Source organism: Gymnodraco acuticeps, unplaced genomic scaffold (genome assembly GCF_902827175.1).
Source record: "Gymnodraco acuticeps unplaced genomic scaffold, fGymAcu1.1, whole genome shotgun sequence".
Taxonomy (NCBI): domain Eukaryota; kingdom Metazoa; phylum Chordata; class Actinopteri; order Perciformes; family Bathydraconidae; genus Gymnodraco; species Gymnodraco acuticeps.
In genome coordinates, this window is record NW_022990135.1 from 2110077 (window position 1) to 2134667 (window position 24591).

The 24591-nt window shown below is 41.6% G+C and overlaps 1 protein-coding gene across 1 annotated transcript in view; it reads right to left on the minus strand.

The window, feature by feature from the left end:
- ahr2 (aryl hydrocarbon receptor 2) overlaps positions 1-14987 on the minus strand; it is a 43071-nt gene extending 28084 nt beyond the window's left edge. Inside the window, exons 1-2 of the mRNA XM_034216887.1 lie at positions 14568-14987; positions 4247-4434 (exon numbers count right to left, since the gene is read on the minus strand). Of these exons, the coding sequence (XP_034072778.1) occupies positions 4247-4434; positions 14568-14626 (247 nt within the window). The 5' untranslated portion in view covers positions 14627-14987. The remainder of the gene's footprint in view (positions 1-4246; positions 4435-14567) is intronic.
- Positions 14988-24591: the final 9604 nt, after the last annotated feature.

Below are 24591 nucleotides of genomic sequence, written 5' to 3' on the forward strand. Positions count from 1 at the left end.
CACACACACACACACACACACACAACACACAGGGACATGTCTCTACATGAGGGTGTGTCTGCTGTTGTGACTGCGAGGGTCTGCAGGTCTGATGTTATCACTGGACACTTCCCAGCACTCCTTTCAAAATTCTGCTTAAATTGGTAGATACAGTATGGCTGGCTGTTTTCAGTCAACAATGAAGAGAGGTAAATCAAATAAACAGCGCAAGAGTTTGTTTAAAAAGATTAGTGTGGGGCCAAACCCATAATACTAAAGTAACATGGATGTTGTCCAAAAATGAAGTTTATTTCCAAATCTGCTGGTGTGTATTGGCCAGGGGATCTAGTATCTGACTATAATGAGCTCATATTGCAGGAGTTGCATTAAAAGTATGAGCGCGGTGAAAACGTTGCTCCTCTCTGGATTTATCTGCTGCAGCCGCTCAGTTTCAGTTTTGCCTCGGGACACATGCACGTTGCTCTGTCTGAACGCCGTTAGAGCAGCTTCCTGGTGGCGGTTAGCGCGGGACTCCTGCCCAACACAGAATCTGCAGCAAGACAAACTCATGTTCTGGAGAACAAACCGCTGATATGTTTTTCTTTTTTGTCTTGATCAATGTCGCTGTGTTTCAAGTCTCTGCAACACCGCTTAGTGTCTGTCAACAGCTGCCAGCCAGGGAAAGAATACGGCCCCTGTAAATGCTCCTCGTGGCAAGATGACCCCTTTGACGTCAAAGGTCAGACTGGGGGTCAGAAACAGGAAGTTCAACGACCTCTCGTAGCTTCAATCGGCTGGGAATACTGAGAGAGACTGGAAACACATCTGGAAAACGCATGCAGGACGAGGAGAGGGGGAGAAATGACTGAATGTGTAACAAAGAGAAAAGTGTGTATACATGCATGTAAGTGTGTGTGTGTTTCCTGAGGCCCTGCAGAGGAGGGAAGTTCAGCCGAGCTATTATAAGACCACAAATTACGGCTCTCTCCACGGCCAGAAATCTCCTCTGCCGGGCCTCATCAGCCGCAACATGGAGACTGTACTGCTCAAAAACACAGAGGATCCTCATCAGAAACCACGGTTTTCTGGGCAAATATTGCAAGAAAACGTGGAGTTCTACGTCTCAAAAGTAGCATTTTCTCATTTCTTGTGCATCCTTCACACGTGTCATCCCTGCTGCCTCTCAGGTGAGCTAAATCTTCTTTATCCAATGTCAGCAGAGCAAACATGTCCGCCGCCCACGCAAATGAAATGCCACAGAGAGAATCATTGACTTCATTTTAAATTACATATCGGCAGCGAGTCAGACTCCTGCCTGATTAATTACTTGATATACATTCTCTGCTCTGGTCCTGCAGCACCTTCTGCTTTAGTTTACTTAGAGCAAACGTGTATTCAAACTGCTGTATGGATGCATATATGAAAAGTATGGAGTCATTTAGGCGAGTTAACAATAAAGTTTTCAGTCAAATGAAGTCAAAAGAAGAAGAGGAGGATAAAAACAGATCAGAGTTTGAAGATGAGGGAGGTTTGGAGCAGAAAACAATGGAGGCGTTGTCATGGCGGCCATGGGATCGAACCCCCGGGTGTTTCCCACCGGGCTCCGTCCCGGGGCTCGGAGCGACCGGGACACAGAGCGCTCCATTCTCCGCCACTTCCTGGCCTTCCCATGAGCCTGTGCACTCCCGGGGTCGTCTTTGTTCTCGCAGAGGCATGCTGGGAAATTCACTGTCTGACAGACTCCCTTTGGAAACGCCACGATCACAAAGAGGGATTCACCACGAAGCAGACACTCAGGGAAGGTCCCATAAATACAGTCCAGTGTCATCGTGTTTATGTTCTGTATATCACACAATCTGCTGAAAACATATCTTAATATCAGAATATGTCTGTATTTAAAACTATATATGACTTTTGCATGAATCACCCATCCATTTGACATCCTTCTGTCTTCTTCAACTCAACTTGATTGGAGATATTCATTGTATTCCATATACAATTGTTTATAAGGGTAGATAGAAGCCTGGTCTGTGTTTGAATGACAGTGGAGGACACACGTCTTTGTTGGTGGCTCCCTCATCCTAGGAGGTCTTGTGGTTTGTCTGAATTCCTCATGAAGAATAATCTAATTGAGGAACTCCTGCAGGCCTCAGTTTCTGGACCGAGGCCACACAGCGAACAAAGGACACGCTCATGTCTGTGCATCGGGAAATAAAGAGTGGAGATGATGCAGGGCTTTCTATCTCAGCTACTATCCAGTGCAAACACTTTTTTATAACCTATAGCTATGAATCAACTTCTACATTTGCCAGTATATAGACCTTTTTAGACCTTAAAGCTATGAATAAACATCAACATTATGTCAGCATGCTGCACTTCTGAATGGAAAATGTAGACTTAGGAAAAAGCGCTGAGTTTATCAAAGCCACTTCCTGTCTTGTCGCTTTTCTCCCTACATGGTTTTACGTAACATATTGTAGGTATTTTTGTCTAAAGTCAGTCAAAGTGGAAAATCATCTACTAAATATTCACATTTTACAGATAAAGATTTGAACTTTGGGTCAACAATCACGTATTTTATGGATGCAGAGGAGAGGTATTTCTACAACTGATCAATCACTAGTTTCTAAAATGGGATTCAAGATTGTTAAAGGAGACATTAAGGGGTTTAAAAGCCCTTAATGACGGCAACATACAAATATGAACCTGGCAATGAGCAGAATAGGGCCCTTTAAACTCTGGTTACCTGCAGTGGAAGAAAACAGTCTGAATCTGGACTTGAGCAGCTGCGTTGTCTCAATATTAGAATGACCTTTTAAATCTCCCTGTAACTGTAATGTTATAGACTTGCTGGTACATGATGTCCCTTATTTTATAGCTTGTACTTTTATTTCCCTCATTCTTTAATTGTGCTCTCTTTGACTTTGAGCCATTCCTGACTTTTTATTTGAAAGTTTAAGTGCTTTATTAAACAAATAGAGAGCAACAAAGCAAGAGAGAGACTTAGAAAGAGAAATAACGAACAAAAATCACTATTATAACTATACACACATCTCTTAGTTGAAAGTAACTTGCAGTGAATACATTGCAAGATAAACGGCTTTATGAGAAACACAAACCGCATTTTTCTGCAGAAAAAAAGCGAATGCAACTTTTAAAGATAATGGAGAATGATGAAGAGATACCAGGAAATGAAGGGGCCGATATTGCAGTCAGGACACGTAAAAAAAACGTACTTTTACATAATAAAAAACCACGTTTGATCTGTATAAGAAAGATAATAACATAGACAACAATGCACTTTAAATGAAGTCTGGTGTCTTTTGAAGCAGGGAAGAGGGGGTAAAATTGGGGGACCTTTAAGTGTGTGTGTGTGTGTGTGTGTGTGTGTGCGTGTGTCAGAGGAGTCATGAATGCATAAAGCGGTGAGTGTCCCGGTGCCGTGCGAACAGCCTCCCCGCTGTAACAACAAACAGGAGTCCTGCAGCGTTTGTTTGAGGTGGGGGGGGGGGGAGCTGTGAACTTCAGTCGGAGTAAAGAGGGGCCAAACAGTCGGAGGAAAAGGGGCCCGGGGTGCTGCAGGGGCCACCACAGGAAATGGGTGGGGCTCCATACGTTAGGGTGACTAACGTGTGTTTTTGGCTTATACTTTTCTGGTTCAATATCATATCAAACTGAATTTATCTGAACATTGTCCACTATTTTCTGACCTTTACAGACCAAACGAAAGTTGCACTTTAAACACACACCAAGCCCACTGCATATCCTGTCGGGTATTGACTTTCTGCACATCCTCGCACTGCGAACACGTGCACAGAGCAGGTGTGCTCTCCCTCCTCTTCACACCTCCTGCTGAAGAGGTCAGCAGCACATTTACGGTAAGCCACAAGGGCCAAATGTCACAGTCCTGCACTGATATAGCCTCTCAGCTGGTCACACACACACACACACACACCACACACACCACACACACACACACACACACACACCACACACAACACACACAACACACACACACACACACACACACCACACACACACACCTACACACACACACACACACACACACACACCACACCCACACACACAAACACACAACACACACACACACACAACACACACACACACACACACACACACCACACACACACACACACACACACACACACACACACACACACACACACACACACACACACACACAGCTGTAAATAGGATCTCCCAGGTTGTCTAGATGAAATCGCTGTTTCAGGATTGGAGCACTCACCGTTGAAGAAGCTCTTGACCTTCAGGTATCCGACGCTGAGCCGCAGCACGGACAGTTTGTCGAGGCGCGCTCGCACATCCTCGGTGAACGGCAGCAGACTCGTGAGTTTGTCCAGCTCGCCGTTGAGGCGGTCGCGATGCCGCTTGGATGGGTTTGACTTGATGCCATCGGGAGGAGGAGGTTTGGGTCTGTGAAAACAAGAAGGAAAAGACATTAAAACACAGAAGTTAACAAGCAAATTATCCAATGTGAGAAGCTGATACCTCAAATTCGTCAACAAATCTGATATATATGATCATTTAAACCAGGTATCTTCATGGTTTTCAATGTATTAAACAGTTATAAAGACAGTTTTATGTCTTAAAAATAACTGGGCAACTATCCTCAGATATAAAAGTGTTTCATGTGTGAAAGGTGAGTTTAAATGCATTATTTTCAAATGTATTGTTGTTATTTTGGCCTCTCAGGATTTAGCCGGGTGGAACATAGCGTAGCCATGGGAACCATGCCAACAGGCTGATGACACCTGTTATAATCACCTCACCTGTGTGTGTGTGTGTGTGTCTGTGTGTGTGTGTGTGTGTGTGTGTGTGTGTGTGTGTGTATGTGTGTGTGTGTTTTAACTGTTTTTCTTGTGTAGCATAAAGGAACTATAATTGCATTTCTTGGTGCAAAACAGTGTTGCAGAATAATAATAAATGCTATAATAATCGTCCTAAATGCTGCAGCGCTGTCCGGATAAGGAAACTGAGCGGAGGGTAAATAATCCCCGTGTGTTTGTCTGCAGGTCAGCAGATCAGGTGCAGCAGAAAGCGTCTCTGTGTCTGAAACTGAACTCCACTGTAAAGTGGCTCTGTAACTCAAAGCAGATGCTGTTCTTCCTCCAGAGGAGAAGCTGTGAACGCGTGGAGACACCTCTCACGTTAAGCTGCTCTTTGGAAGCATGCTTTAGCTAATATCTGGAATTAAAGGCATTGTTATTTAGTTTTCTCTTTCCTGTAGTGTCTTATATGTACATGGGCGACCACTGTCACAGTAGAGGCACTAAACACAAGTATGAACAGAAATTGGAAGCATTAAAAACACAATTTCTCACCATTAATAGCTAATAACTGTCACCTTTTGTGTCTTTCTGGGAAAGTTGTGGCTGTCTTAACCAAAGTTTGGATGCTTTTTGGGTAATTTCTGGGATTTTTACATTCATTCAGTTAAACCACAGTATCTGATCTCTTTAGAAAAGAGGGACTTTCTTAAATCATGATAACAGATGATCAGTATGTGTTCCCATTTATGTTCAAATCAGCGAAGAAAACATTTATGGCTTCTCAGAAATAACTTTTTTTTCTAGATAATCAGATTTAACTTTGAATTCAATCCAACTCAGCACAGAGAACAATGGAGAGTCAGTTAAGGTCATCGGAGAAAATATCAGAATAGAAACAAGCTTTTCTGGGTTATTGTTATCACAAGTCGGCGATACTTCTTTCCCCCTGAAGAGAACATACTGACGTTTCCGGATCATGATGAGTCTGACTTCCTCCACAATAAGTCTAAAGTTGACACACTGTTGTTCACATGACAATCAACAAATCAACAAACAAACAGAAGGCGCTCTTTCACCTCGATGACACTGAGGCACTTTTTGCAACTTGAGGCAAAAAAAATGTAAAAGTTCTGCAGCTTTCTTCAATAAAATATTTACTTCTACTACAATAGAAACGCATAGTGATGTCACCATGTTCCGGAACTTTGGGTTTTTAGCCTTTCTACGCCATTTACATGCACAACAACCTATAGAACACACTACAGGGAAGAGAAACCCTCGAAAAGCAATAGAGTGGCGAAGTCCCTCCCCTTCCGGTGGACCTCCATGGGACCTTATTTCGGAAAAATTATGTATTGAAGTCAATGGAGAGAGAAAGATTATCTTTCGATCCCGTTTGAATTGTGCCACGAATTACACATATGATGTTTGTCAATTTGCCTGCCTGCCTGCCAACCATTTGTGCAGATAGCGTGAAGTAGAAAAGATCGCAGATTCTAATGTAGCGTTAGCATTTCTCCCCCGGGCTTAAATTGTGTATTATAGAATGATCACACCGGTGTGACAGTACTCTTCAAAGGGTTAAATAAATATGACTACCACTCTTACTATTTAACATTTTGGGTTACTTAATGTTACTTCATGTTAAGGCTAATAAAAATGACAAGGCTGTAATGCTAACTAACGTGCTAGGTAGCTAACTTGATCCAGTCCTTTCATCAAGACCCATTGCTGGTATGATAACAACCTGGTACTAAGCACACAGGCATCTTGTTAAAGTTATCTTATCTTAGCCAGCGCCATATAGATTGACAAACATCATATGTGTAATTCATGGCACAATTCAAACGGGATCGAAAGATAAGTTTTCTCTCTTCATTGACTTCAATGCATAATTTTTCCGAAATAAGGTCTCATGGACCGGAAGTAGATTATGGGCTCAGAACAGTCTCATAATACACACATACACACAGAAGGATTCACACTTGTATTTCATGATCCGCAAAAGGATTCACACTTGTATTTCATGATCCGCAAAAGGATTCACACTTGTATTTCCGGATCCACACTTGTGTTTTTCAATGCACACACAAATGTATTCCGTTTCATATAACTGTAAATAAAATCCAAATACAGAAAAAAGTTTTACATGTGTATTTTTGATCCTCACATATTTGTCTTCCGTTTCAAACCTCTGAACCTGCAAACACAAACAGCTTTCTGTGCACGGAAAGGCGCTAATCTCAGGACACCCTCCCTCACACACTCTCAGTACAGCGCCACTTTCCGAACAGGAAATGCACGCAAATACAATCTTTTATATTATTAAGGTACAGCGCCACTTTCCAAACCATTGATGAATGCTTGTGTACACAAAAACGGCAGGCAAAACCGTTTTAAATGTGTGTTTCCTGCGTGGCGATTGCGAATACAGCTGCTTTATTTATGTCTGTATGAAGTTGTTGTGAGTGTGGAGGGAGCAGCTACAGGTTAGCTTAGCCTAATCGATCAGTGCACTACGAAGCCAGTGCTAGACAGTGACCTGTTAACGGGGGGAGCCCCGCCGGTCATTATCGGCCGATATTCACTCTTAATAGTTTGATCGGTGCTCTCTATAAAGGCCGATCAGGAGAGCTGGATCTGATCGATATGGACATAAACGCGAGTGAAGTATAACCGGAAGCAAGAGAGAGATCAGATCAGCTGCTGAGTCTGATGGAGACACGCTGCTCTGCATGATCATCTGAAGCTCCGCCCTCTGTTTAGCGAGCTGACCGGACTGCGCAACATGCGTATATGAAGTAATCTTACCCTCGTGGGGGCGCGCTCATGTGATTGGCTTAGAATGAAGGAGACATCTGATTGGCTATAGATAGAAACAATTACATGTACGAATCGGCTGACCGTCAGGGGAGTCTCATAAAACCCACACACGACTGCAAAGCGATCCGTGCACACAAAGCTGTTTGTGTTTGCAGGTTCAGAGGATTTAAACAGGAAACTAATAAGTGAGGATCAAAAATACACATGTAAAACTTTTTTCTGTATTTGGATTTTATTTACATGTATATGAAACGGAATACATTTGTGTGTGCATTGAAAAACACAAGTATGGATCCGGAAATACAAGTTTGAATCCTTCTGTGTGCATGTATGTATTATGAGACTGTTCTGAGCCCATGGTAGATGGGCGTGACTTCGCCACTCTATAGAGTGCCACAGTGACGTGTCCTAAAACCCGGAAGTAAACTCCTTCCGGTTCCTTCGACAAAAAAGCAATACAATTTCTCCATAGGATTTAGGAAAATAGCTGGAACTAAGGTCTGTGGTTGACACACATTTAAGAGACGGATCACGTTTTGTTCAGCCGGATAATCTCCACATGTCTACCCTACTTTTATAATTTTCGAATCATAAATCTAGTCGCCAGAAGCAAAATGCTAACGTTATGCTATAAACTAACTACAGCAGGGTCGCTGCTTCAACGTCACGCCAACTTAAGATCCATATTCAAAAATACAGATTCTAAATTGTACAAGTTGAAGCATTTGTTTTAACAGTTTGCAGGTACTTGCTTTCAAGCAGAACACGGGGGAAAAAACTTAGAGTGTTTACGTGTTCGGTGTAATGATGTACAACGTCCTCGACAACTTCTGTAGTCCTATTCAGCCACTTGGTAACAACCATCGTTTTTCAGACACGTCAACTCTTCAGAAATCACCAGTGGGGTCACTGCTGATGGATTTAATGTCGTAGAACAAAACGTGATCCGTCTCTTCAATGTGTCTCAACCAAAGACCTTATTTTGATCTATTTTCCAAAATCCTATGGAGAAATAGCATTGCTTTTTGGTGAAGGAAGTGGTAAAATGCTAACTTACTTCCGGGTTTTAGGATGCGTCACTGCGGCACTCTATAGGGACTCTTTAAGCTTTCAAAGAATCTCAGCAGATGGGTTTTTGGTTTCTTGCTCAAGAGCACTTCAACAGAGCGTGTGGTTGTTGTGGGAATTGAACCTGTGACCTCAGGTCGGTCTCCCACAGTGCAGCTGCACGTCTGCTGCTCTACCACTTAAATCAGCTTCAGATGTTCTGCCTCCGCCGGGGACTGTAGGTCAGGTGAGGCCAATCACGTCGCTCTCTGTGTGTGTGTGTGTGTGTGTGTGTGTGTGTGTGTGTGTGTGTGTGTGTGTGTGTGTGTGTGTGTGTGTGTGTGTGTGTGTGTGTGTGGTGTGTGTGTGTGTGTGTGTGTGTGTGTGTGTGTGTGTGTGTGTGTGTGTGTGTGTACCTGCATGTGTGTGTACCTGCATACCTGCATGTTTTCTATGCAATGTGACCCTTTAACCTACTCACAGTTACCTCCCTGTTACACAATGTCCCGCCTGAAGTTGCAGAAAACATTGACCAACTTCTGAGTTACTGGCAACAAGAGTGAGGAAATAATTTGCATTTGTACGAATAAATAAATAAAGATTAGGTCAATCAAATCCACAAGTTTAATTTCAATTCAATATAATAAGCAGGAATATAAAAAATAATTCAAATGGTTTAAATGTAGGGTTTTATGTATGAGTTGGCTGATTTGATGCTGGTAAAAAGAAGAAATCTTTCAGCAGATGTAAAGTTTATCGAACAATATATTTACCAGGCCAGAACTGTTCCGTAAAATATGTCAAATTCAGACAGAAAATCCCAACCAGTGTTCCGAAACAAATGTGCAGCCCACAGTAATCTAACTCTGGTTATCGGCAGATGTGTGATTTCACACTTTAAATCCGTTACACTGTAAAAAGCATGACGTCGGTGCAGCGCTGTAACTGTAACATAAATGTGTAAAACGTTAAACCCTCCTCTCCTGTAAATAAGACATCTGCTTCCAATAATACCGCAGAACACGACCTATCTGGGATCGAGGAGATGATATCTATCGCTGCATTCCTGACGGCACAACTCCCTGCAAGAACAATGAGCGGCCAGTGTTGTTGCTTCTCCGTTATCTCACAGATCTGCGTGTGTGTGTGTGTAGGTTTTTTTTTTGTTGGACTTGGAAGAAAAAAAACAATCCCCTGCATTTACACAAAGGCACTTTGTCTAGAACCGGGCAACGACACCTTTGCAGAACAAAAGAAACAAAATACGATGTTGGCGTCTGCTGCTGGAGGTATGATACAGCGGGGAGGCTGAATCAGGCAAGAATAGGCGATACCAGAGTAGATATTTAAGGATAAAAGCTGCGTATACTCTATATTTGATCATTTTAATGCCTAAAGTTATATTCATTTTTAACATGTTTATATTTTACCTGTGTTTCTTTTCATATCCAGATGAACATTCAGGTGTAGAAACCGGTCAATATCAGTCCAAAAAGTCGATAACAGATACTCAGAGCCAACATTTTTGGATTAGAGCTGCCAATATCCTAAACTTGATGAATTCAATGCCAAAAAACGGTTGATTAACTTTCATTTGATCCCGTTGGAATCAAATGAATACTCGTCTTTATGCGTCTTTTAATATCTAATGTGAATCCCTTTGAAATACTTTGCTCTTTCAAACAAACTTGCTGGTTCGTGCCAACAACAATGTATCATTCTACTTCACAAACAACAGCGGTGCGTGAGTTAAAACATCGTAATTAACATTCTGACAGTTTGAGAATTACATAAAGACATAAATGATGATACTCGGTGGACTTTGGACTGATGACAGTTAATAGTTAAGAGCAATGATTGGACTTGAAAGGCATAAGAGCTCCAGGAAAAGTATGTAGACAATCGGTCTATAAGGCTATAGTCTATTTGGCCAAATCGTGTACAAAATATGATACAAAGTGTTGATGTTTTATTCATTCTTATATCTTTTTCCATTACTTGAAATAAAAGGTTATTGATTTGGCATCCTAATCAATCACCACTGACTACCAAAACACAGGAAGTGGAAAAATAACGTCACTGTTTTTTCTGATGTTTACTGATGTCGTAACGTCTGGGAAGTGAATCTGTGACACTGATGTCAGTCATAAGAGAAACAGCTGCTCTTCAGCATGACTTCTCAGCAAAACCCTTCATTGCATTCATTTCGATTAATATCTTAGCATGGTGTTGTTTCCCCTTTTGTCTTGAGCCTCTTTCTAAATGATTGCATTTGGTAATTTATTTTCAGAAGTACTTCCCACTGCAGGGAAATGTACAACTTGGTTGATTTGGTACAGTGAATCCACACTTTGCACATTTCTTATGGCTTGTAATCTATTTTTGTATTTATTTTCTTGAGCTAGATCCATCCCTTAAACTCTGGTGGGAATTGAACTTGAGAAAATCCCTGCAGCCAGGCTAAAAAAATGATCCCCTGTCCCTCTGAATCCAGGGTCAAGCTAAGCCCCTCCTCTTCAGACCGAACCCAACTATTCATTCACCACCACCAGTGTCTAGACCCCCGGGGGGTTTCATCGGATCGGTTCTCCCCTCCCGAATGATACTTCCTGCACAACGGGGCCTAATCGCCAAAATCACCATTACATTCATTTGTGTATCTCTGCAATAAATATGTATTCTCACATCAAAACCGTCTCTCCTGATTGAAATAGCATTACTTGGATTGTTCAATAATTTGCATTAAAATGATGTAATGGAGTCTGCATACTTGTTGTTTCATAACTTTTTCACAGACTAAGAGAAATCACCATACATGTAAATGTTCTACTTCTACAGTGTAAACATAAAGGTAAAGTGCCTGGGGACACACTGCTGTGACGCCTCCTCTCTCACACACTTACTCACCATTTCCTAAACAAAGAAACGAAAGATAAACCGAGAGCAACTTTTCCCAACAAGAAAAAGCAGAGTGAACATGGGAGAGTTATGTAAGTGTTTGCGTGACACTGAACTATGTTCATTTGTGTTGAGGGAGGGAGGAAAGAAACAACCCCCCCAAAAAACACCCAGAGACACGGAAGAAAAGACAGGAAAAAGTATGTTGTGGCAGCGGAGGAGGAGGAGGAGGAGGAGGAGGAGGAGGAGGAGGAGGAGGAGGAGGAGGAAAAACACACAGCGAGGCTCAGATTACTCCATCCTCCTCCCTCCCTCCTCCCTCCCTCCTCCCTCGTGGAAACATTGCGTGAGAGCCTCTCGCTCCACGTCCTGATTATGATTAATGCAGGTAGTACCACACACACACTGAAACCACGGTTCTGGCAGGGTTCTGACCCCGGGCCTGTGGTTCTGTGCGAGCCGTTAACACTGCCGTCTGGCTCGTAAAAGGCAGGAGTCACAACCTGGGAAGCTCACAGAGAGCAGCTCCTATGTTCTGAAAAGGCTCCTTGCAGCACCGGGAAAACCCCATTCAGCATGGTGCTCGTCAGAAAGGTCTAAATAGGAACTATTCCAGCGTGTTGCATTCAAGACCATCTCTGAAATGTTCTTTGCATTAACGGGAAAACCCACTTTAGCAAGAAAAATGTCTTTACAGCAATACGATGGGTGTTAATGAGCTATTCGAGCATGTTGCATTCAATGACATGCCCACAAATGTTATTAAAGCACTATTATGGGTTTTAAGTAAATGGTCTGCAAAGGCTAAAATCCCACACTCCCCCCCTACCTGAAACGCCTCCATTGTTTACTTTCAGAACATAGTGACATCACTATGTAAGCCTCACACTTCAATTGGCTAGATCTCCAACATATTGTACGTGATAGGCTAAGGGGTGGGACATATAAGCGGTTTGACTAATCTCAACAGAGCCGGCCAGCTGACCAATCAGAGCAGACTGGGCTCTGGTTTCAGACAGAGGGTGAAAAGAGGTGCTGCAGCACAGTATGAGAAAAATAAAGAGCTTTTTGAACATTAAAGCATGGAGACATGTCACAGGAGAGACACTACATACTAATTAAATAATTATTAAAGCATGTTGCATTCCATGACTTCTCCATGTTATTCAAAGCACTGTGATGGGTGTTTAAGGGGATTTTCAAGCATGTTGCATTCAGGAAAATTCCTAAAATTCTTATTTAAAGAACCTTAAATGAATGGTAACGGTGCTTAAAGGGTTATTTTAGGACAAAATGCTAAGTTGATAGTTCTGGTTTGTTTTATTTTCTGTGCGGTTGGTTTTCGGGTGCACAAGCGGATCGAATATAAAACAAATGACTTGCGAGAGGCGTGTACAATATATATTTCCAGCGGTGGAAGTAACTAAGTATATTTACTCAAGTACACCTTTGAGGTACTTTTCTTTAGTGTTTGAAATGTACTGTATGCCACGTTCTATCGCAGAGATCTTTTCTCCTCCAGTTTGTCAAACGTTGTTTATCATGCGGTGCGCTATCTTTGGCCTGGATTTCAAGCAAACCCACTCATCTTCATATTAATGTGTCCATCTCTTCAAATAGTAATCTGTGGTTTGGTTTACTTCCTGTTAATAGGTCAAAAAGTGTTTTTCTTACAATTAAATTAAACCAAAGCCACAACAAAATGTGAGTTTTGAAAGCACCCAAAACAACAGGAAGAGTCTATTTGAAATGTATTCATTTGAGGCATGTTTAGTCTTGCACTAAGCAGACTGTCCATCTGGGGTCATCACAGTCTGTAGTTAGTAATCAGGCATAAACGTTCTTTATAGTACTGTAAAGTCCCAATGTACAAGTATACAGCCACTTGTCAGATCACATGTTGGTGCAAAAATGAACCACTGCCCCATTTGCTCCTGTAAAAAACACTGCCTGACAAAATAAAGTTCCTTAGAGATCCTTAAAAAGGTCCTGAGGAACTAAGAAATCACAATTAAAGGCATTTCTGATGCCACAAAGAGCTACAAAGACTCCTTACAGACACATTTGAGCATTGCTAAACACATTATAAATGTAGTCCAAAAGGCATTTTCCCACTGCACATAAAACCCTGCAATATTCTCATATTGTGTTTCTCAAAGATGCAATTTGAATATGCATCCGCTTTAAGAGAAATAGACTCAAAAGGAGGTTGTATTATGATTTATACTGATGTGGGGTTTTCCTCCCAGCCAACAGTCAAACAAAAAACAACTCAAAATGCCATTCTCAGAAAGGAAGGGAAATAAATAAGTCAAAAGAGTTTTATAAAATGTGCACACGAGTCTTGGGAAGCCCTGCTGCATCAGGTGTTATAATTAGGTTTTTTAATAATCCTGCAGCAAGTTTTCTTTATGTTCCATGCTGCAGTGCTGTTGGACTTCAGCACCCAGCATTACCCAACCACAGCCGGGAAAACACACTTTATGGTCTTTATAGATCCAGGACAATGTGGCTACTATTGCAAACACAGAGTGCAACTTATGACCTACTGCATGCACTCTTATTACCATGTAACTCAGGCTGTAATGCACACTCCTCTGGAGATGGTTGCACAGCTGTAACTCAGTAAAAAAAAACTATTTATCTTAAAAAAGTATAAGAAAAATACATATAACATATTATTGTAATGCAATAAAATCATCAAAAAGTCATTAATGCGTGGTGTGGTGTGGAAATAGTACATTTACACATGTTCTTAATCCTGAAAAGAAGCATGAGTAGAGTTTGTGTAGTGGTAGTAGGCCTACTGTAATATTTCTAAAATATTACAGTAAAAGTACAGTACGCAGTACAATGGGTCACCATAATACAGGGGTATTAAAGGCATATAGAAAGTACAATAAAAGCATTGTGCACAAGCTTTTTATGTACCCAATACACACTGTGATATTATATGAATAACTATAGGAGTATTACACAGTTTTTACAGTTGTATGCTTGTTTACTTACATTTTCTGCACTGGCTTCTTCCGTTTCTTTGCAGCGTAAAGCGACGTGTTCGCCAGCATGGTGAGTTCAACTAAGTAAGGTAAATGGAAAGTGGCTTTATCCCGGGTTTTTAGGAATAAGTTACCGGTACAACTCGGTAGATTCACATCCCGCAAACAACAAAAACGACAAAAATAATAAAAAGTATGAAAAATGAGACGTAAAATCCCCTTTACGTCCTCGCTTGGTTCGCGTAGAAAACTTCCCTCTACGCACTTTATGTGCTCCAAACTCCCAGAAAACGTCCGCTAACTATCACGACTTTTCATCCTCTGCCGCTTTATGTATATCCACTCCGATTTACCGCAAATACCGTGACTTTTGAACGTTAAAACAAAAAAAAAGTCCCCAGAGGATTTTTATGTAAGTCCTCCGCCTGCGCGTCACCGCCAGTGTGATTTGACAGGGCTGCTGGCGCGCGCTCCCGTAGCCGTGTGTGTGTGTGTGTGTGACACCTTTGCGCGAGCAGAAATATTTAAGGTGGACCAAATGTGGGCCAACTGAGACTAACCACACAGAGGAGGAACTGAAGGACTGCATCTCTACCAGGAGACCTTAAGAGGGAATTTATTTTCTATCCTATCATATTACACTAGAATTACAATAATTGATGTATTAATACATTTTCATTTTAAAAATAAAAAACCACAAACAAATTCTAATGAAATAATAATTATAATAATAATTATAAGGATACAATTAAAACATTTATATGTTTTATAAATGTAACAAAAATAATAATTTCTAAAAAAGAATGCATAGTTGAACTTGAGTAGACGGCATAATTAATTAATCTATTTAAAATAACAAATATTATAGTTCATTTAGCAAATTTAATAAATACATTAATAAAATGATGAATAGTGTACACTAGCACTGGTTACAAATATGTGGCTTGAGACCCCTAAGAGGTCACCAAAGCTTCATGATGGGTCACGACGAGACCATTTTGAAGACAACTTTTTTCTTTTACAATATACAGTCGGTCTATACATTAGGTTTTCATTACATTTCTGTAAAAACAAAACCTTTAAATGCTGCAGATTTTTGTTGTTGTGGCATCATCTGAAGTACAATAAGTTATTTTTACTTTGGAAAATGTTGAACCAAGGATTTGTTAAATGTCTTCACAGTAAACGCATGCAAACCTTCCTTAGGATTTGTTAGAAACTACTAAAAAGCATTAACTTGAAGCACTTGTTGAGCAAAGTGCCTGACGGGTTGCTAGAAAGGCCCTTCCTGCATGCAGCATGTTTGACCGAAGGGCTTTTGGACATGGCGGAGCAGAGAGTTCACGAGTCGTCGTCAGAGTTTGGCAGCGTGTTTACTGCTGTGTAAATGCCACCTCTGCATGTCGCAGTAAAAGGCAGCGCGGCCTGCGGTGGCGCAGTGGAAAGTCACCGCAGCTCTGCAGCATGTTTCCAGCTCCGCCAGAGATTATACAGCGGTGCAGTTTAGTCATGGCTTGCTGATGATGAGGAGCAACTGGCTCAAAAATCAAACTGACAAAAAGTACCCTTCTCATGCCCCTCTGAGTCCCTGCAACACATTCATTATCCTGCTGTCAGACTTCACTATCATTTGTTTTAAACTGCCTGCTGTAAATCATTCTGTGAATGTCTCAATTAAGAGCAACCACTGCTCGGCTCCATTAACAATATCCAGATCACAGAGATATTAAATTAAAGCTTTGCAGGCCTAAATCAAACTGTCATCCTCCTCACAATCAAGCAGCTCAGAGGACGCTGCAGACAGTAGAGCTCTGTGAAAAGCCTCGTAAAGAAAAGGAAGGAACGACGGTGTATTCAATCAGAGTGTATTTAAACAAAAGTTGCATTTTAATAAGGCCAGAGGGTGGCACATCGCAGATAGCTGTTGATTTAACTGCCGTGTTTAGTGATAAACAAAACGTCCTGCCATGGCAACATGCAGCCAACAGTTCCACAGTTACGCAAAGCATGCACAAATGAGAAGTATATTTAATCACAAGGGAAGAATAAAATAACGGCTTTATATAAGATTCCTTTGTATTTGGTTAGCTAGCGCTCCGACACATTGTACGTGATAAGGGGCGGGACATCTCCAAGCGGTTGACCAATCGCAGAGCACACTGGGCTCTGGTTTCAGACGGAGGGTGAGAAGAGGTGCTGCAGCACAGGCATGAGAAAAATAAAGAGCTTTTTGAACATTAAAGCATGGAGACATGTCACAGTAGAGGCGCACAGCACACATATGAACCTGAAAACGAGCAGAATATGTCACCTTGACTTTGTTACTAATTTAAAGAGTGTCTTCATCAACACATTTGCAAAAGTCTTTGGTGTATTTCTGCCTCTTTGTAGGTGACATATAATGAGAAAGCAGCCATTTCAAACTCCAATAACAACGTCTCGTCATCATTGCATGCAGAAGAATCCTGATGCCTGACACTTCGTATTATTTACAACAGGGATTTTGGAAGTCGGCAGCGCCTTACACAACTTGAACCCTCATGAAGAGAAGTCACAAATGAACAAACTCCAGTTTACTTTACAACCGTCAGCTGTTGGATGACAAATATTAGATTAGAATCTTTAATGACCACACAGCCAGGCTGGTGGAATTCGTGTTCAGTGCAGAGTATTACAGCTTGTTCCATACAATAAACAGACAATAAAAAGTACAACACACAGCACAGGGCAAAGACATAACATAACATAAAGTTCAAGGTGTGGTGGATTGTTATTGTTCATTGGGGTTGGAGTCCATTTAAGTGTCTGTATTGCAAATATCGACTTATTTCTCCCTGACGTCGAAGTTGTGTGCCTTTCAGTTTCATAGATTTGGTTCCCGGCGTGCTGCAGCAAGTAGCTCACCAAGAACAAAAACATGGTACTATATCACGCCGACAAAGAATACAATGAACAATACAGGAATATTTCAAACGTATGACCCAAGCCGGTTCTCCTCTCCCTGACAGAGCGTAGGAGGACACGGGGACAGACTGCCAAATGACCCGAGCTTTGGATAAACATGTACATGCACCTTGGCCGTTTCATCATTCTACCAGTACGCAGAGTGAAGCAACAGGGGACAAACAGAACCCTTTACCTGGAGATAAGCTGCACTGGAAACTGTACATGGAAAATCTACAAAATGACTGGTTTTTGTTTGGAGCACATCTCTGCAGCAGGTTCAACAATCTGGCAGAAAGACTGTAAAACAAAGAGAGGAGGCCGGTAAAGCTGCATATTTTTGATCATGAAGTGTATATCAGCTGCTTCTTGACATTTTCATGCAGATTGTCTCATAAAAACAACATGTTTTTGTCTCTCAGATGGTACGCCTGTTCCTCCTCTTCTCCAAAATATGAAACGGTACAGCGACCAGGTCGAGAGCTCTCAGACATACGAGGTCTCAAATTAGCATCCGTCGCAGCGATAAAGGATGTAGATCAAGATATGATTAAAAGGTTGCAGCCTCTTAAAATTACAGGCCTGCTGCAGTCTTGTTATTTTCCACGTCAGGTCAGGTCAGGCGGGGCTCGAACCGGCGCTCCTCCTGCAGCTCTGGTTAGTGGTGAGGCAGACGGAGCACACTCAGCGGGCTGCAGCGCCGGTTAATATCCGGGACAGGCGTGTTCTGGTAAATCGGTGGCAGATGTTGGCATAAAATGGGGATTTTCAGCGGTTAGTTTGTACCAAAATGTGGATAGGAAGTAAAAATGCTTTTCATTACTGGTTCAACATGCTTTTATTATAGTTCTCCACCAATACTGAGAGAAGGGAAAATCCCCAAAAAGCACAATAGGGCCCCTTTAAATAAAGCCTCTAATCGGAAAGGCCCCTACATCCTAATTACTGAGCGCCACAAAGGACACTTTGTTTGTGGAGTTTATCAGACTCAATTTAGCACCACGCGTTGTCAATAGTATCTTATGTGTTAAATACTTAGCTTGAGGTGCATTATTGTTTAATTTGAGAGTTCTTCTAAGAAAGAAAGGGTTTAACACGTTCAAAATGTGCAGAAATGAAGAAAAAAGGGTTTAGTTTTGCCCCAAAAGTTGAGTTTGAATCTCAAACAGAAGCTAAAAGTTGCTTTATTAGCACAACACAAAAAGAGTGTTTTATTCCTATTCTCCAAAGTTACTCTCCAGAATGAGGTTACGTTAAACCGCTCTTTCCTGGCCCAGTGTGATGTTTAAACTGCAATTAAGGAATCAGACTCTCATTTACTGAATTAACTGCAATTATTTAGATTCATGTGCAGGTTAATGATGGATTCTCACACCTTTACGAGGCATGTGTGCAGGAAATCTGGGTTTGTTCCTGTATACGTTGTATCTGTGTCTTGTGGCAGTTTGTGGCTTGTTTTATTGTGCCTTTAGTTTATTTACTGTGGTTTTATTGTTGTTTATAAACTTTATAAGATGCTTTCGCCATGTGTTTGCCACGGGAAACGGCTGTTTCACTCAAGGGAAAATCAAACTCAACTGAACAGGCTTGGATTTGATAGCTCTTTGTGTCAAAAATCCATCATTTGTACTGATGTTTGTGCTAGTAATATTTTGTTACAGCCATTGCGAGGTTAACAGTCAAAATAAGGTCCAAACACAGCCTTAAAATGTGGTATTTTATTTGAAAAGTAATCCTGTTAAAGTGAGATAATCACATTTTTCTTGTGTAAAACTGAATAATTCATGTCACCAGTGCAGTAAATCACCTTATTCCACCTATTCCACTCCAAGAAAGTGTCTTTTTAATCCGTTTTCAAAGTAAAAACTCCAATAATGGTGTGTTTCTCACAGACATGTGTCATATATCATGTTCTCATGACCTTTAGCTCAGTCCCTGTTTACAGGATTAGGCTGCAGAAGTTGACAGCTTTATGAAAAAAGGTGCCATAATCCTTAAAGAAATACCTGTGGTATTAGACGTCATGTTTTATATTATCGCCTCACACAGCTGTATCTAAATGTCACGCCTGTGTGTTTCTTTGTTTGGATTACGTTTTATTCAAAGGCTCGAACATGATCTTTCAGATGTGTGAAATTATCTAGACACTCAGCGTCCTTTCAAAATAAAATAACGTTAGTGCTCTCTTTACTCTTATTTAGCGGCAAAACCAGGTCAACATTTATCCAATTCTTTGATTTATGAGCATCTCTTAATCAGCTGCCTGCACCACGTGTTTACCGTTAATTAGCGAGTGTTCGCATGCTGCTAATGGCTAATGTTAGCGTGCCGCCACCCTGTCTAACACATGGTTTAAAACACATGGTTAACATTGTGAGTGAATGTGGAAATGCAACAAAACTAGTTGTCAGCAGTATTAAGTGTATTAAGATGCAAAAGGTCGCACAACAAAATGCTGGAGGTTTACTTGAAACCAGTGCTTGAATTGGGCCGGTACTCACCGGCACTTCTGATTTTTACCCATGTGGTACCGGCACTTCTTAGGGTGCGTTTCACTTCGGTTAAATGGATTCCTTGGCCGTTTCTCAATCGCGAGGATGCTTGCTTGGTCTTCATGTCTTCCGAGTCACTTGCTTCAGAAGCTAGGCAATAATCTTTCCTGGCATTCGGAAAACGAAGAGTGGAACAGGCTAGCAAGTGTGCAGGTGTGCGTCATATGAGATACATTTTCCGCCACAGATTTGGGGAAATTGGTCCGTGCTCAAAGCATTGTGGGGATTTGAAGGACGAGAAGGCCGTTTCTCAATCGCGAGGATTTTGGCTTCCAAGCCAATATTTCAAGGATGCTAGTCATCGAGTGCTGCAGAAGGACTGTTCCAATCTCCAGCATACTTGGAATTCCACCGAGGCCGCGTCCTTGGTTTGGGGGAAATTTCGAGGCTGCACATGGGTAGACTTCGCGTCCTTAAAATCCCCACAATGCTTTGCGCACGGACCAATTTCAAAAACCCTTGCGGAGAATGGCTGAACCGACGCAGCACACATTTAAATGTAAGTATGTAGTGGCGTAGACAATGTGTAGTGTTGGTAAATATGTTACTTTGTTACATTTGTTTGTTATCACGAAAAATGTGTTCGGTGAAAGTAAAGCAAGTTCATAATTAGATAGACATCGTGAGGTATTTATTTTTGGTACAGTTTATGTTGAAACCGTTAGAGAGAGTGGCACACTTGTTAGCCTGTTCCATTCTTCTTCGTTTTCCGTAGCCGTGGCTTGGAAGTATACTTTCTTCGTTTCTGAAGGAAGTGACTTGGAAGTACGCGACTACCAAGCCAGCATCCTCGCGAGTGAGAAACGGCCGAAGTCTACCCATGTGCAGCCTCGAAATTACCCCCAAACCAAGGACGCGGCCTCGGTGGAATTCCAAGTATGCTGGAGATTGGAACAGTCCTTCGGCGGCACTCGATGACGTAGCATCCTTGAAATATTGGCTTGGAAGCCAGTATCCTCGAGATTGAGAAACGGCCCTTGTGTCCCTCACTTGTGTCGTTTCCCTGCGACTAGTCCCTCCCACCAGGGAAGCATGGAGAGACGCAAGGAAACCACGAGAAGCAGGGAAATTAGTTTTAAGAGCAATGGGACGTCGTTTCCTCCGGAGCGTCACGTGAAGCAACATCAGTTTGTGCTGACGCCGCACAGCTGATCGTCTGACAGCAGCCAGATCAGTGCATGCACTGCATCGTCCAATCAGTGAGCGATACACAGTAAGGGGGCGGGGCGAGTGTCTGAGGATTTCACCGGAGGATGGTCTGGTGGTTCCTCGATTATCGCTCCTCCGTTATCGCTCCTCGATCCTCGGTCCTCCGGCAGAAATAAGGACACTGGGACGCTACTCAAGATGGCGCAGACAAATCAACTTCCGGTGAGACCGAGACCGAGGAAATGAAAAATAACCGAAGTGAGACGCACCCTTAGAGTACTGGCAAGGTGCCTCATGACGCATCTCATGACGCATCTCTGACGCATCTCTGACGCGCCGCAGCGATAGACTAGACCAGAAAAGACATCACATAACGTTAGCATTTGGAAAATGTTAGCGTGGCTTAATAATAGTGCGAAAAGACAGCGGTTGTCGCCGGACAAGGATTCCCTCTCTCCTTTCCTGCTGAAAGATGGTGAGTGTACTCAGGGACGAGGAGCCGTAGTAGGAGTCAGGCTTTACTTTCTTTTATATCCATAATGAAAAAGTAAATCTGTTTACAGTTGTTTGAATGTTGAGAGGTATCCATATATCTCTTCATTTTGCTCTCAAAGTGCACCAGATTGATGCATCTAACTTCAATATTTAAAAAAAATCTTCCCGGGGGAGTATGCCCCCGGACCCCCCTAGAAGGTGTCAGGTCCACTCCCCACTTATAAAAATAGCACTTTACCCCTGCACCCCCTCTAATCTCAGATGCACCCTGAGTCATTTTGTTTAAGTACAGTGAGCCTTTCTACAATATACAGTAAAGAGACGAACCCACCAGCATTATAGGATATACTATGACTTTGAGCCAAATTCTTGTTTTTGGGCTGTATAAATAAATTGACTTGAAACAGTTGCTGATTTAGAGTACTGGCACCTTTTTGATTCCAATTCAAGCACTGCTTGAAACGGTAGAGATTATGATTAGCATGCAAAGAACATGAACGTTGCATCCACTTGCAGCTGATAACATTTCCCTCAAACTAATTGCTAACAAGCCACAGGAGCAGCTTTTACGAGCTATAATGTTCAGCTGTGAGCCGAGGGAACAGGAGCCGATCTGCAGAGGTTATTTAGAGGGTTTTTAAGAGGTTTCTCTGAGGTTTTTATAGGATTTTAAAGAGGTTTCTAGAGGTATTTTGGAGGTTTTTTAGAGGGTTTGTGGGAGAGAAACTCCCTCTGGAGGTGACACAGGGATTTTAGCCTTTGCAGACCATTTACATGCACCTATATAACACACAGAAAGCATAATAAGGCCTATTTAAACAAGAAACTTAACATCCATATCTGTGTGTGTGTGTGTGTGTGTGTGTGTGTGTGTGTGTGTGTGTGTGTGTGCAGCGATATGAAACTGAATCACAGTGTTGTTGAGAAACACAAACGTCCTCTGGATAAATAACAGAAACCTCATCCCGACCTAGAAGCACAGATTTGTTTTCACATATTTATTTGGACGAGCGTTTAATCCATCATCCCGCCGTGTGACTAACCGAGCATGCTGGGAAATGTTTTCGTCAGCCGTGATACTTTCCAAAGTTTTTGTTGATGAATCACTTCAGAGGAAAAAAAAAAGTCCTGGAAGATGAAACTGTTTTTGAGCAGGAGATGAAATGAAAGAGCGTTGGAGGTGCTGAGCCGTTCCCAAACTAATGAACTGAAAAGTCAATGTGAAGACAATAAAAACGTCAACAATATTAAAGTTGTAAAACATTGAATTAATGACTTTCTTTGTTGTCTTTTACATCGATGTGTAATATTAATTCAACTGCATTTACAATGTAATGTTAAGTGTTAGTGGTCCTAACTACACGTTACACTGAAAAATATAACATGATTAAATATAAATCTAAAATATAATGAAGTAAAACAAACATTATGATAGAATAAAATAATTTATCCGTAGAGTTGAAATTCAGTTTTTTCCTCCATGTACAGATATGGGTACATGAAAAAAGAGAATATATACAAATAATAATTTGAAGTTAATAAGATAGAAGTAATAATAATAAAAAAAGACTTCACACACACACACTCACACTGGGAGAGCTCCATTCGCACGCAAAGGTGCCGCTCTCTCCCTCTTTGTTCCCACATTCTCTGGTAGTGACCTCACAGTGTGTGTGTGTGTGTGTGTGAGTGAGTGTGTGTGTGTTTGTGTTTTTTTTGGAAGACCGGCCCTTGGATCGAACTCCGACATCCCCAGACTGTTATTATTGCTGCAACACACACACCACACACACACACACCACACACACACACACACACACACACACACACACACACACACACACACACACACACACACACACACACACACACCCACACACACACACGACTCGATTGGCCACTCTGCCCATCTGGGGTTGATTAAAATCACCACTTCCCTATACACACACACACACACACACACACACACACACACACACTGACATGAGTTGGATGACTGTGTAAATAGTGTGTGTACTTATGAGCACTCTGACGGCTTGTGAACTCAGTCACCCCTCAAAAATAAGTACAATATATCACTTTGAGATGTAGTGGGGTAGTATAACGTACTCAAGTAAAAGTACCTCAAATGTGTACTCAAGTACAGTACTTACCAAGAAAATGTACTCAGTTACTTCTGGTTTAGAGAAAAGTGGAGGATTATAACAATGAAAGCTGTAAAAGTGAGGAACTTCATAAAATATATAACATTTTCACATTCCAGTAATAATCTTTTTGGATAACAGACCCTGCAAACCTCCTCTTGTCTGGAAAAATACAAGGAATTACTCAGCGTTCGGGGAAATGTGGTGTATTTCAAATCCTTTTCCTTTCCTTGAAACAATCTCCTCTCATTATCCCCTGGCCACCGCAGCGCTGTTATTGAAAGTATTGTTACTGACTGAAAATTGATTTGACAAACAGAGAAAATGTGAGTCACAGAGGAAATTTCCCACCTAAATGTTCCTAGGTTTTATGCTCAAACTTTTCCTCTGAACTTGTGTATTTTTTATGTGCTCACCTGTTCGGATGCTGTCAGATGCAGCCTCATTAAAAACCTAAAGTTAATCAACCATCACATCCAGTTCAAAGGCGCACACGCTGACTCATGTTTAGGTAAAACTAACATCAGCATTTCTGCAGCTGCTCAGCGTCAAAGTCTAGAAAACAGAATCCACCTTTGTGAAGGTACTTCTACTCTACATGACTTTTATGTCACTTTGTGCATACATGGAGGGGATCATTATTCCTTTCTCTCGACTAATATGATTTAAAAAAGTCCAAATATTTATTATAAACACAGATATTTTGCAATTCATGTATGTTTTACATACAAATGTAAATTACTAGTGAGTG